The sequence below is a fragment of the Tribolium castaneum genome, chromosome 3 (assembly GCF_031307605.1).
Source record: "Tribolium castaneum strain GA2 chromosome 3, icTriCast1.1, whole genome shotgun sequence".
Classification (NCBI taxonomy): domain Eukaryota; kingdom Metazoa; phylum Arthropoda; class Insecta; order Coleoptera; family Tenebrionidae; genus Tribolium; species Tribolium castaneum.
In genome coordinates, this window is record NC_087396.1 from 12,748,728 (window position 1) to 12,762,542 (window position 13,815).

A 13,815-nucleotide genomic window follows, 5' to 3' on the forward strand; every position below is an offset into this window, starting at 1 on the left:
CGGTTATATAACACATTATACACCAGATTGTAATTGATTCATTTTAGTTACGAATACAAAAAATAAAAAAGTGTGAATCGGAATCAAAACGCAAGCGGTTATTGGCGTAATCTTTTGAGCATCGCTGGTTTTGTGCCTCAATATGACGACTCGTGCCTACTTAACGTTAATGCACATTTAATTTGACAAAAATTGGCTAATTCCTATTCATTTTGGCTCGAGCGGATGCTGGAGCGATGCATTGGGAATTCTTGCGCTATATTAGTTGGTGTAGCTCTCATTTCATCCTCAGAGGAGTCAATAAAGCGAAGCTCAATTTACACCGACAAAATTACCATCAATTTTATTTAATTTTGTTTCCTTTAATTTCTCCCCATTCTTCTCAAGCGAATCAAATTTCATCCATAAGTATAATACATTATTAAAGTGCTGGGTTGAGAATAATTAAAAAAAATGCGTGGTGTGTTTAAATTTTTATTAAAGTTTATTTTTTCGATCGTTGTTTGGGTGCAAAATGATTTTCATTTGAAAGTTGTGTCGTCGTTGTCTTAGAGTCTGAGTGAAGTGGAGTGGAGTAACCTGTATGTGAGCCCTGTGTGAATCGTGTTTGATTGAACAGCAAAATTGCTGACTAGCATAAAGTGGCTGCTGCAATAGGTGTCGACCCTCTCTGCAAACACAATACATAAGCCGACAAATTAAACTCCGGATCGGGTTTGTGAATAGCGACATTTCATAAAAAAGGATTGGACACATTGAATATATGGAGAGCTCCTCGAGAATTAATCCTTAATCGGTGTGCTTTCCTGCGATATTGATCCCGATATTGGGATTGGTGCATGAAAGTCGCGTCGAAATTTCGTGTAAAATCGTAACGATTTCGAGATCACATCGAATCCCTTTGCTGATAAATTGGTACACAATGCCACAATTGAGTCGTTGTACCGAAGCGGTGATTTTCAGTTCTCTGTTTCTCAATAGGTATAATGGGCGAAGTAATCGGCTCATTGCACCCTAAGTGTCTGAAAGACCAAGTAAAGAAGTGATTGTGGGGAAATGGCTCGGAACGGCGTGAGGAAGGAAACCGCTCGATCGGAGGAGGATTGTGTTCGGCTGGTGGCGGCGCGATACTCCTCCACTCCCGCATTCTACCCACAATTAGCAACTCTAATGCACACCCGGCTTATCAACTACATCCATTGGCAAAAACGCGAAAATTCCATTGGCAAAACTTTAAACAACTCAAAATAACGTAACAATATTTCAGTTTTAATCAACAGGAAAACATGCAAAGTATTATTGTTACTTCTTATCGCTCGCGTTTGCCAATAGCTAAATTTAGATTATCAGACAATAAATATGAATAAAACCTTCTATCAGTATTACTAAGTCATTTGTTATCTGAATGATTCGTTCTTGACGCTGAAGGAAGTTGTCTATTATTAGCTAGCTTGTTATAGGTACAAATATAAAAATAAATTGTTTTTCTTACAATACTATGAACTACTGATGACAGTATACTCAACTGATAAATTCATAAACTTCAGAAGATACAATGTTCATCAGTACAGCGGTTGAAAAAGGTAGTTTGCTTGCACCTGTTAAAATTGGCGGCTGTCAGGAGCCCCAAAACAGCCAAAACAGTAGCAAAAAAGCGAATTATTCTGCCACATGTAAAACCCTTGTTAATGTGCGAATTGCCACGGATTTATTCACAGATCAAACCGAACCTGTGAAATTTCGATTTGACGAAAGTTTTGTACTAGAAGACCACAATTTTCTCGTGATTTTTTAATTCATTGCGGAAGAATCCTCTTAAATTTTGTATTTTTGCTCATAAAATTTCAGAGCTTTGAGATAATATTTCGACGAGTTGCACGCCTATAATGTGGACACAACCATTTATTTCAAACAAATACCAGCTCCATTTTGAAAACTACATTTACCAAGACCACCTTTAATATTCTAGGGCAGTTAAAAGTATCCTTGTTTTTTTAAACGAACTTCTCTAACTCAAAATTTTAGTGAAAAATTGGCAGCAGTTCATCTCAATTTCCATAAATTTATTCTGTTGTAGGTACTCTCGGTTATACCTAAAAATGTTCGATGCACTTCCTATTTTCGTTGAACGCGTCATTATCGAATACCTCAGATTCCTCAAGACATACGATATAATAACACTGCTCTGTTGTGTCTAAATACACAATTAATTCCTTACTAAACGAGACAGACTGACTGTACGTATAAAAGAACAATGGTTAAAAATTTAATTCTCGTTCAAAAATTTTAATTAAAGAAGGCGTTTGTACAAAAAAAATTATAAGGATACAACGAGTACTATTATAAGATTGGCTATAAATTTTCTGTTATTTATTGGAAATGAGCGTAAACTTGAACTTAGTTCTAAATTCTTTTTTCTTTTTTGTCAAATGATGCACTACAACCAGACATCCTTATAGGATTGCTTTCTGTCTTATTCTGGATTATTTTACATTTTCCTTACTTTACCATTTTACCATTTTCATTACTTTCTTGTTAAAATGTGTTGATATGTATATACTCTCTTAGCTTATGCAGCGCATGATACCTACCATTTTAGAAACTTTAAATACCCAAAACACACAGTCAAACTAAGAATTTATTTGTTTTTTTAAACAACCATATTCACAAAAAAATAATAATAATTTCGTAATCCTTCAGAAAGTTTGCATAAAAAGCTTTGTTGCTTTGTAAAAGATTTTTAAAATTATACTTTCTTAAAAAGGAATACACTGAAAGTCTGGAAAACACGATTGTATAAATCTCACTTTAAAGTTTACATAAGGACTAAATACTAATAACGTATTTCGTCAATTTGTCAGTAAATAATACAAAAATAAATATGGTAATTGTTCCTAAAAGAGAAGTAAAGATTACGGAATGATCGAAATGCAAGTACCAGCAAGTCAACGGAGTGCATAATATACATTATTTGCGGATATAATAACTATACTTTTGTACTTCTAAAAAACCTCCAGAATATCGGACAATTTTGTAAAAAAATCATCAATCACAGAAAGAGCGATTTGAGGCAATGCAATTTCATCAAAAAGTTTCAATGAAATTATGAAAATAGGTTCTCTGAGTGAACTAAGACTAACTAAGAATTATGGTGTATTTCTGAATTTTTCTTTCAGATGTAACTAGTAATACCTACCTACCAAGATTTCATTATGAACTACGTTATTACTGTTATAAGTATTATTTAAACGATGAAAAATCAGTTTTGAGTCAATTAATTATTTCAAAATCAAACGTAGTATGCAGTATTAAGACGTGGACAAGTATAATAAAAGTTGCTACTAAGTACAAAAATTTAAAAATATACAATAATAAATTCACCGCATCTTCTAGTATTACCTACATTTAAAAATCTAAATAATCGATGTAAAAAAAATATAAAAACCAGTATAGCAATATACAACGATTTGATATGATCAGTTTCTTGATAATAAATGTTGTACTCACCATAAATTTGGTTTGATTGATCTGGGATTGATGGTTTAGCAAACAAAGAGCGAAAGAGTTTTATTGAAATATGATTATATATGGAACATTGATTATTTTGGTAATGGTAAGCGTGCAGTTGGATTAAGTACGCGAATTAATGCAAACATAAATAATTTTCAATTAATTTTAATAGTTGGTCGAAAAAGCAGCAGCTGTTTAATTGCATTTGCAAATTATGAATCAGTATCGGTTTGTGTCAAAGCTCTCAAAGTCCATCAAGCTATCAAACGCAGCTAGTTAGCGGTTTATCCAGGTTAATTAATCTGAGTTTTTGGTTAGTTAAAGGACACATAAAAGCCGGGTATGCAAACGTCAAACCGCATGATAATAGGTAATGAGCGGGTTATTAGCAGCGTCAGATGCTTCTGACAGGTCTAACTTCGTCTCCTGCTGGGTACAACCAACCTTCCACCAACAATATAGCCGTAATTACGAACCAATATTGTAATATGGCTTATTACCGTCGTTGACGCACCTTAGAAACGTCTTCTTAGTTTCGTGTCACTTCCAGAATCCAATGTTACATTTTTTATCATGCATCTATCACGATAATTTCAAATCCTTTTTCACTTGTACATATTCCGTGAAATTCTGCAGTTAAAAATTGAATCACGCTGATTGTTGAGAGCGACCGGAATCCATTACTATGCTATTAGGTTGCAAACGTTCAAAGAAGCGCTAATGTCTCGTAATGGCACACATTGTCCCTCAATCCTTCAATCATTCTCTTCAAGCAATAAGCTCTTTATGCTCTCCAGCACTTTGAACCACGCAACTCCAAGCACGAACCAAATCGAAAATTGTTAACAACCACACGTACACCTATACGAAAAAAGATCTACGCGACTCAAATTAACAAGAACTTAATAATTATTAAAATATAATAAATCGGCTCGCTTGTAACAATTTGTATTAAATAGAAAACATTCGAATATAGTAGTTAATACAACGTAAATAAAAGGCAAATAGATACATTTTTTCTTGATTTTTTAACAAACAAAAGTAAACTTATCAAGAAAAAATAAATTTATAAACAAATATCAAAATTTTTGGATAAAAAGTTAATTTTTAACTAACTCTTTTACTAATAAGGAATTAATTCTGTATTAATTTAGTCACAAGTGATGCATGCCCTCAGGTTTCCTATAATAACGTGTCCAAAGAACATTCAAAATCCATAAATAAAAGTCTTTTTGGCAAAACTTTAAGACAAACGTAATTTTTTTTAATGTTTAGACACAAAACAGTAAATAAATAAAATTTGTGGCAATTCAGATGAGATGCTTGCACATTTTTTACTAAAATTGTGAGTTAGGGAAGCACTAAAGAAATGGATCATTCGGATCCAAAAATATCATTCTTCAATGAATTAGCAAATCCATAATGATTGGTTTTCTCCGTAATTTTAATGGCCGACCTCAAACGGACCAATCATATCCAAAAATAAAATTCTTCAATGAATCAAAAAAACTAAAGTGATTGGTTTTCTTCGTAATTTTAATGGCCGACCTCAAACGGCCCAATCAAAATGCTTACAAACTTTACAACAATCACTACGTGCCGTACGTTAATTCATTAATTGATGTGTCTGTCTTTGTTGCATCTCTTTCATAATGTTTCTTTGCGTTCTAACCCCCTAGGCAATGTTGGACGATCTGCTGGATGAAAAACGCCAAAATTGGGATAAGAAGGGAAAGTAAATAAGGAATAATGAATTGAAACTCTTTTATATTAGTCAAAAAGGTTCAAAGAATTCTTCAAATGACCAATGTTGAAAATAAAAGCGCATGCGCGCGTTTATTTTCGATTTGACATTTCTCGTAGATCCAACAAAAACGGACGAAAAGTCGGTGAAATCTGCCCCAGAATATTTAAAAGTGCGAGAGGGGGTCATGGTGTAGGTAAATGTAGTTTTAAAACCTCTTGCTTTTTCTTTTGCAACTGTTTTTAACATTGCCCTATCCAGTTTAGGAGCCCCTTGAAGACCGGACTTCTGGATGCCGTCAGGTCTGACGGGTGATTTTTCCGCCTCTGGCTAAATGGAGGAAAAACCCCAGGAAAAACCAAATGCTGTAATGATGGAACTTACAGTTCCAAACTTTACCTACCTAAATCTTTTAGAGCCTAGATCAAAGTGAAAATATGAATCATTGGTAAAAGTTTTTTACCATGAAACCTGTGCGTGCGGCGTACGTATAATTAAAGAAACAGAAAAAGACTTCTGCACTTCTGTATTTAACTAGTATTTGTACTAGTACTAGTATTTGCAGAAGTGGTTTAATTTCAGTTCAGATAACTGTATAGCTTCTTAAATCTAATCAGTTTGAAAGAATTTGGTAATTTGTTAATCTCGCAACCTTAGTTTTTAGTATTATTTTTTATTAGATTCGAATTCATTTGAACGGGTTAATTAGCGACTTTGAATTTACATGTTTTACTAAATTAATGTAATAATTGTCAACGTTTAAAAGGTTTGAAAAATACCTAACTACCGTTTTTCATTGAAGAACAAATCGGTGGTCGAGGACAGATAACAAAATGGTTTCGGATAACTGCAGAAACTGGGAATAAATAAAACCAAAACATCTTCATTTTCCAAATTTATTTCTTGTATATTACAGAGTCGTTACATAAATTTACACATAATAAAAATAAATACACGTGTAGTAATTTATCAAAATTGTGTAAACGGAAATAACTTGTTTACAAGCCTAATATCCATAAATGCATTTAAATGTATAATTCGAAGCAAAAATATCGGCATTCCTCATAAGATGTTTATTGCTTCCACTTGCTCTCTTTTTAAATTTGATTGTGCAAAAGGAGTTGGAAAAGCGTGGACCGAGTGAGATCAGTGGAAAACTTCAAAATGGACTTGTCTTTGCGCGTTTTGGAAGGTTCAAACGAACATCTCACGTACTTGTGTATGGAGGCAAACCCCTTATCGACGGCATAAGTGGAAATATCCTCCTTCCTTTGATTGTTCTTGTAAATATAGCGAACTATTACGTTATAATTGTAGTCATCTGAAACGTCCGTATTTACCATTGAAATCGGTTTTGCCGTATCGGTGTTCTCAATACAGAATTTTTGCACGGGCAGACTGATCCGGCCCGACTCGCTGTCGGTATTTTTCAAAAAAGTATTAAAACTGTAGCTGTGCAAAGGTACAATGTACTCGTTTAACTCCAAAGTGACGGCGTACGAAGTCTGCCCGAACGTCCGCAAGAGACAATCATTTTCGACGACTGACCGCGTGACCAGACTGTCCCCTTTCGGGAAATTCCACGGCAAGAACGCGGCTTGCAAACCGAGCCTTGTCGAGAGATTCGTGATAATTTTAACCAACCGATGCGGAACATCCCTGTTATAAAAAATAAACGAGTCGATTCCGATCAATTTATGATAGCTTATGAACTCCACAAGCCGCCGCTTGCTGTAAATCGACGGCGAGACGCAAATCGTCGTGTTAATATTCACCTGATGATTGAACGAATTCGTCAACATGATTTTCTTCAACTCGCTATCTTTGCGCGTCTTGAAACTGAACGAGACCGCATATGGCACATGTTCACTGTTGCTCATCTCACAAATGTAGAAATACAAATTCAGTCGGACGTTCTCGTCACTCATCACTTTGGAAAACTTGAATTTCCCAATAACTGGCTTCTTCTTGTCCTCAAACCAGAAGTAGCAGTTCCGAGGCACCAGTTTCTCATCGCTGAGCAAAGTCAATGCCTTGGCTTCGTTCTGCCGGGTGAGAAATGCGGAGTAAATGTAGCCACTTTCGTGCTCCTGCCAGACGGGCGGCGGGCCCCAGTCGTGGTGGCTCAGTATGTTTTCGGTCTGCTGCAGGTCGGAGATGTTGCACGGTTGCCCGAAAAAGTTAAACACTTCTAATACATAATGCAGGCGGTTGTACTCGTGCCGGTAAATCAGGAACAAACTCAGACTAACAATGGAAATAATTAATAACATCAACTGGTGGTACTTTTTCATTCTTTAGCTCAGTTCGTTTGACATTGTGCGATTTTGAGGTTAACATAAACATATGAGTTTGACGTTTCGTGGATGAACGCAGGACGTAATCGCGAAGCCCGATAGTAAATAATTGTTTTTCCGGGCTTATCTGTTAATTTGGTTACGGAAGTGAATAAAAATCTTGTTACTGGGAAGAGTTTGGTTATCGCTCAGTTTTTTATAATTATATTTACGAAATTAACGAAGTGATTTATTTCCTTTGTGTAGTTTGTTTTTGCCACCTTCTGGCCCCCCAGTGAGGCCAATGTGGACGACATTTTATTTTTGATAAGAAATTATTTGTGGAAATTTGTGCGTATTTTGAATAAATGACTCCAAGTAAAACGGTTCTTTCCCCACAAGACTGAAAATGAGTTACATTAGTGATTTGTCCCAATCTCAAGAATATCTAAGTTTTCGAAGTAGTGTTCCATTGAAACGAGTAGTAGTCGATACAGATAACACAAAGGTTTTTTTAATAAAATAATCTGTTGTTACTTTGCCCTCTTTGGCCTCTTCAGGGATGGAGAATATATGACTGTGGCCCCAAGAAGGTAAAGTGCCCGCTAATTTGTCTTCCTCCGGTGTCCGGGACCGCCGATATTTTTTTTAAACAAGCTCTTGCCTTATCAGCTAAGGGGATTAGGGTGATTTCGGCTGAAGCGCCGGTCTACTGGAACGTGAAGGAATGGTGTGAAGGCTTTAGGAAACTTCTTGATTATTTGGAAGTTGTTAAGGTCCACATTTTTGGGGCTTCCTTGGGTAGGACTTGAGAAGTGACTGCGGTTTGCTGACGAGTGTTACAGGCGGCTACTTAGCTCAAAAATTTGCTGAATACACAGTAAAATGTCCAAGAGTTGCGTCTCTGATCTTGTGCAATACATTCACTGACACTGCCATTTTCAATAACCACGAGTCTGCGGCTATTTTCTGGATGTTGCCAGGCCTTGTGTTGAAACGTATGATAATGAGCAATTTCGGGTCAGCAAAGGTTGATCCAGAAATGGTCGAGGCCATTGACTTTATGGTTGAGAGGGTAAATCTAACGAGAGTCTAAATAAAACATGGTCAAGAGAGCTAATACTGACTTTAATCAATGTTATTTAACGTAAATAACAGGGTGTCTAAGACATCGTAAAATTTTTAGAGCTCTCTTGATCACGTTTTTTTAAACTCGCGATATAATTCTAATGGTCAATTTCAGTTGGAAAGCCTTCCTCAAACTGAACTTGCCAGTAGACTTACACTTAATTGCCTTAAAGGATATGTAGAAGCTCACAAATTGGCCGATCTTCCCATTACTGTCATAGACGTATTTGATGAATATGCCTTATCAAATGCCGTACGAGAAGAGCTCTATAAATGTTACCCTAATGCTAAGTTGGCTCATCTTAAGACTGGAGGGAATTTCCCATACTTAAGTCGCTGCTCCGAAGTTAATTTGCATTTACAGGTGATAAAAAAATAAATGAGAAAAGTATTAAAGGTGAAATTGTAGATACATTTGCGACAGTTTGACGATTCCGACTTATCGTCATCAGACCGACCCTTAATTAATCGATGCTGAGTGTTTGCCATTTATATTTTTGTACATATGGATTTTATATTATAACATTTTGTTTAAAAAATACCAAAAATGTAACAAGGACACCAAATTCTACTTAAGAATAAAACACTATTTTGTACAAGCTTTAGGTGTTTTTTCGCCAGTCGGGTATTCCCCTAAAACACGGTTATCACAGGAAACTGCAAAAGCACGCACTTACAATTTCGGTACATGTTTGATGTTTGGAACGTAAGCGGAAGTATTTTCTTCCAGAAAATTATTTTTTGAAGTGCGTACTAGCCACTGTTTGGTAGGTTTTAAGAGCCTTTCGGGATCTCTTGGCACAGAATAACTCGATTTGCTTCTGACCGGTATTTGCGTTTTTTTGGTGCATTTGCTGGATCGCATTCTTCCGATGTAAATATCGTCTTGCGATTGGAACTGTTTGATTCTTTTATTGGCTTCAAAAGCCCTATAATTTTTTTGTTAATTAGTTAAATGATGGAGGTACTGCAAACCTTATTTTTCTTTCTTGCTCATCTAGTACTTCTTGCAGAATTTTTTCGTTAAATTCCTTAACAAGTTTCTCTTCTTTCCATTTGGTCACTGTCTCTTTCGTTTGATAATGAAGGCGCTTTTTGTCCATTTCGAGACGCTTAATTTTTTCTTTTCGTATTTCTTCCATAAATTTTTCTTGTTGACGTTTTAATTCCTTCTCGGCCTTGAAAAGAAAACAGTAATTGTATATTAAACACTTAGGAAAATGTCACTTTCCACTGAGCGATTTTCTTTTGAACGTCTTCGTCATCACATTTTCGAAATATTTTATTTTTGGTTTTATTTTCACACATTTGTTCATCGTTATTATGTTGTGGTACATTTTCGGTTTTCAGCTTGCGCCACTTATCAAGCGCTTCGTCTTTTTTTCTCTTTAAAAATAAATATTTAGTGAACCAGGCTTCATGCTCTCTAACAGCGGTAGGAGTGATGTCTTTAAACAGGCATTATTTAATGTTTTTAACCGATTAGGAAAAGTACCAGGTAACAGTCGGTGCAAATTTAGGGCCAAATCATCAACGGTCTTGTATTTATTTCGAAGCTTTAGGAAAAGTTGGTGATCCTCACTTGCCCACCCATTTTCATGCCCATTGCTTTTGTTAACGAAATCCATAAATTCCTTTACTTCCTATTAACATTTTATTTATTTTCAAACGAAACGTAATAGTAAAAAACTTACTTTATAGTCACTATCAAATTTTAATGACTTGTTGTAGGTTTTGCAGTTGTGGAGTTTGGAAATATTTACACTTTTTTCCCACTCTGGTATTTTACTGTTGAACGTTTCTGTAATTTCTGATAAACCCACTTCTTGCTCTTTTAATGTTTCATAATTGGCTGCGACTTTAATTTTCAATTTATAAATCTTATCCTGGAGACCGATCATTCTCTTTTTAAAAGAACGAATATCTGTAATTAGTTAATTACGGAATAGATTAAACTTGAAAAAATTGTTAGATCGGACCTAGTAATTCCAAATTTCCTTCCTTCAATAGTTTTTTCTCGGCACTCAACAAGCACCAAATTTCTTTTACCTGACTTGCGAGTTGTTCATTTTCATTTTTTCTGCAAAATTAATCACAAAAAGTGTCATTTTAATTATCAGTACTCAACCTTTCGAGTTCGAGAGACGAAAAAAACTCTCCCAAATCCACCCCACAGTCATATTTCGCGAAATTGTTCAACACTTTATTACTTTTTTCCAAATATTCTTGGCAGTTTTTCAACTTATTCAGTTCTGCCAAAAATCCCGAACCCATCTTATTTGTTTGTATCGTAAAACTTGGATACTCAAAATAACAAACACCCTGTATCGGAATTTTGAATTTATACTGGTACAGTAGGAATCGTTTTTACCGATAGCGCGGAACGTCAAATTTTTTCCAAGACCCGGCTTTTGAAGGTTATGGTACATTTGTAATCCTTGAAAATTAAAAAAAATTAAGCAATGTTTTCGAGACAACTGATAAATACATGTAGAACAATATTAAGGGTGAGTGGGGCGGCATTTTTTTGTATCAATTGCAAATTCTTGATTTGTAGCAGCCATCAACTGTTGATTTGATTCAAAACCACACAATTCGTTCTGTAACAGTACGGCACAGGTCTTACACTCCAATTAACACAATTATCATGTTCGTGCCCCAACAGGAAGTATGTTAATACAGAAACTGGGTTAAAATTTCATTTTTCATAAATTCAGGCTTGGGTGGTGGAGAGGATGGGAAAATTTCACAGGATACTCGAGCCCGGCTTAAACGTGTTAATCCCAGTTGTAGATAGGGTAAAGTATGTTCAAAGTTTGAAGGAAATAGCGGTCGATATTCCCAAACAAAGTGCCATCACCTCAGACAACGTTACTCTAAACATTGATGGTGTCTTATATTTACGAATAGTGGACGCTTACTTAGCAAGTTACGGTGTTGAAGACCCCGAATTTGCCATAACCCAGCTAGCCCAAACCACAATGCGCTCAGAACTGGGCAAAATATCCCTAGATAAAGTTTTCCGCGAGAGGGAAAATCTTAACGTATCCATAGTTGACTCAATAAACAAGGCGAGTGAAGCCTGGGGCATGACCTGTCTACGTTACGAAATTCGTGAGTGTTTGTTTTACTAAGCTAGTTTTCGCCCTTCACAAATTTTCTCAAAGGTGACATTAAATTGCCTCCAAGGGTGCAAGAAGCGATGCAGATGCAAGTGGAAGCAGAACGGAAAAAACGCGCCGCTATTCTGGAATCTGAGGGTATTCGCGAGGCCGATATCAACGTGGCTGAAGGCAAACGAAAATCTAGAATTCTAGCTTCTGAGGCCGAGAGACAGGAACAAATCAACAAAGCTGCCGGTGAGGCAGCTGCCATTTTGGCCGTGGCTGAGGCACGCGCTGGGGGACTTAAACTAGTGGCTGAGGCTCTTAAGAAAGATTTGGGGCCGAATGCAGCCTCCTTGAGCATAGCAGAGCAGTATGTGACAGCGTTTGATAAGTTGGCAAAGACGAATAATACGCTTATTTTGCCCTCAAATGTTGGGGATGTTTCGAGTCTGGTGGCGCAGGTAGGTGTGGACTCAAACCAGGGGGCACATCGTTGAATGCTTTGGGCTCCCAATTGTTCTAAATTCATTTAAATTTAAATTTTTGTTACTTGCTTGAAAAAATTCAGGAATGTTATTAGAGTAACAGATTCAAGAGATAGAAAACGTAAGAAAAATATGAAAAACTACATCTTTTTCAACTCTATTTTACAAAAAGTAAATCATATTTTAGAAAATATTAATTGTATTTAAAATTTCAGAAATTGGTAATTTTTATTGTAATTCAAGTTAGCGAAATGTACTTGAAATGTAAAATTTTGAATACCTTGTGTTAAAAAAAATTTTTCGTTACACTAAATTAAATCTGATCGTTTCTGTAACAATACAGTTAAAAAAACATGGAATATACTGTACATTAGTCTTCTTGAAATACAACTTCCAACTTCTAAATTAAAATGTTCCTAGATCCAATATTTTAAGCTGAAGTTCTATTAACTTTTTCTAATCTAAATTAAGTAATGTTTTCTATACTGAATCACAGTTGACAATAGGATGTAAAATGTTAGTTCTGTAGAATCCTAAATATTTACCTGTTTTCCCGAAAATAAACAACCGAAAAAGACAAAATTCTTCAAAAAGCACAAATTTTTATGCACCCCAAAAGTACACAAATATCTATAAACCACCAAAAATTTGATACACGAAAAAACTGTTAAAAATCACCTAATATCATGCAAAATTACCTTAAAAACAACAAAAACTATTACACAGTGTTTTGTTTTTAAACGCAGCAATATAATAATAATAATAATAATAATTATTATTATTATTATTATTATTATTAAGATGTTGGTTTTCCTTATTACTTCTGTTTTAGGCAATGTCAATTTACTCAACGATCTCAAAATCGCAAGGCAATGAAAATGTGAAAAAAATCGATGACTGTATGAATTCTTCGCAAAATGATCTGGCAGAACTGTTCAGCGATGAAGAGGAAAGAAAAAAGCACAAAGATAACAAAAATCAGCCGTCGCTTCCTTTATTTAAATAGGTGTATTTTTTGTTTATTTACATATTCATTACTGTAGAGGACAAGACAAATTAAATTATTTTATAACTGATACGGTGTTTTAATTATCCACATCATTCTACAAAAGATAACAGACAAGAATGAATTTTTATCAGAAAATTCAGGTCTATTCCCAAAAAGTTCAAAAGTAATTTCAGAGTCCTATTGTCTCAGAATTATCAGTGAATTTAAAGAAGTAATAATTGTAACTAACTAAGATAAGAGTAATTAATTAACTGTCTGTGAAAAACAAATCAGTTTTATTTTAGATAAAATGCTCAATTTTTTATTCAAAAAATTCAAATGCGCTGTTGCAAAATTCTGCTATGAACTGAAATTAGATATCAACACATATTTAGCAACTGCTATTTCTGGAAAATGTAATAAAGTTTACTTAAGATAAGATTAGAATTTCTTTGTTGATTTTACTAGTTTATTCAACATCACAATCTAGTTTGGCAAAATATCAATTTATTGCCGATATGCCTCAAGACTAATAAATTTAAAATTATCGTCTTCTGAAGTTAAACACAAATAAGAC

General features: G+C 35.0%; 4 protein-coding genes and 1 long non-coding RNA gene across 6 annotated transcripts; 3 read left to right on the forward strand and 2 right to left on the reverse strand.

Annotated features, from left to right (window-relative positions):
- The first annotated feature begins 83 nt into the window (after nt 1-83).
- On the forward strand, nt 84-1,377 carry LOC107398223 (uncharacterized). The gene is made up of 2 exons (XR_001575137.2): nt 84-915; nt 982-1,377. It is a non-coding gene; the product is annotated as an uncharacterized LOC107398223 (long non-coding RNA).
- A 4,759-nt stretch (nt 1,378-6,136) lies between these two features.
- On the reverse strand, nt 6,137-7,631 carry LOC103312132 (uncharacterized protein). Its single transcript, XM_008197561.3, has one exon. The coding sequence runs from the start codon at nt 7,546-7,548 to the stop codon at nt 6,352-6,354; it is 1,197 nt and encodes a 398-aa protein (XP_008195783.1). The 5' UTR covers nt 7,549-7,631; the 3' UTR covers nt 6,137-6,351.
- A 54-nt stretch (nt 7,632-7,685) lies between these two features.
- On the forward strand, nt 7,686-9,257 carry LOC662378 (maspardin). Its single transcript, XM_968477.5, has 5 exons — nt 7,686-8,038; nt 8,091-8,331; nt 8,376-8,605; nt 8,774-9,022; nt 9,068-9,257. Exons 1-5 carry the CDS (start codon nt 7,940-7,942, stop codon nt 9,134-9,136), a joined length of 888 nt encoding a protein of 295 aa, XP_973570.1. The 5' UTR covers nt 7,686-7,939; the 3' UTR covers nt 9,137-9,257.
- Nucleotides 9,152-10,932, reverse strand: LOC103313678 (coiled-coil domain-containing protein 112). Its single transcript, XM_008197564.3, has 8 exons — nt 10,787-10,932; nt 10,638-10,738; nt 10,353-10,582; nt 10,154-10,301; nt 9,886-10,106; nt 9,634-9,836; nt 9,336-9,587; nt 9,152-9,291 (listed from the first exon to the last, which is right to left on the reverse strand). The coding sequence occupies exons 1-8, from the start codon at nt 10,930-10,932 to the stop codon at nt 9,261-9,263; spliced, it is 1,332 nt and encodes a 443-aa protein (XP_008195786.1). The 3' UTR covers nt 9,152-9,260.
- Nucleotides 10,933-11,023: 91 nt separating this feature from the next.
- Nucleotides 11,024-13,326, forward strand: Stoml2 (Stomatin like 2). Of its 2 annotated transcripts, none has more exons than XM_008197562.3 (5): nt 11,024-11,165; nt 11,216-11,326; nt 11,376-11,772; nt 11,826-12,226; nt 13,083-13,326. In XM_008197562.3, exons 1-5 carry the CDS (start codon nt 11,121-11,123, stop codon nt 13,254-13,256), a joined length of 1,128 nt encoding a protein of 375 aa, XP_008195784.1. In that variant the 5' UTR covers nt 11,024-11,120; the 3' UTR covers nt 13,257-13,326. The 2 variants fall into 2 exon arrangements, with proteins under 2 accessions (XP_008195784.1, XP_008195785.1); XM_008197563.3 differs by having other exon boundaries at nt 11,025-11,165; nt 11,219-11,326.
- Nucleotides 13,327-13,815: the final 489 nt, after the last annotated feature.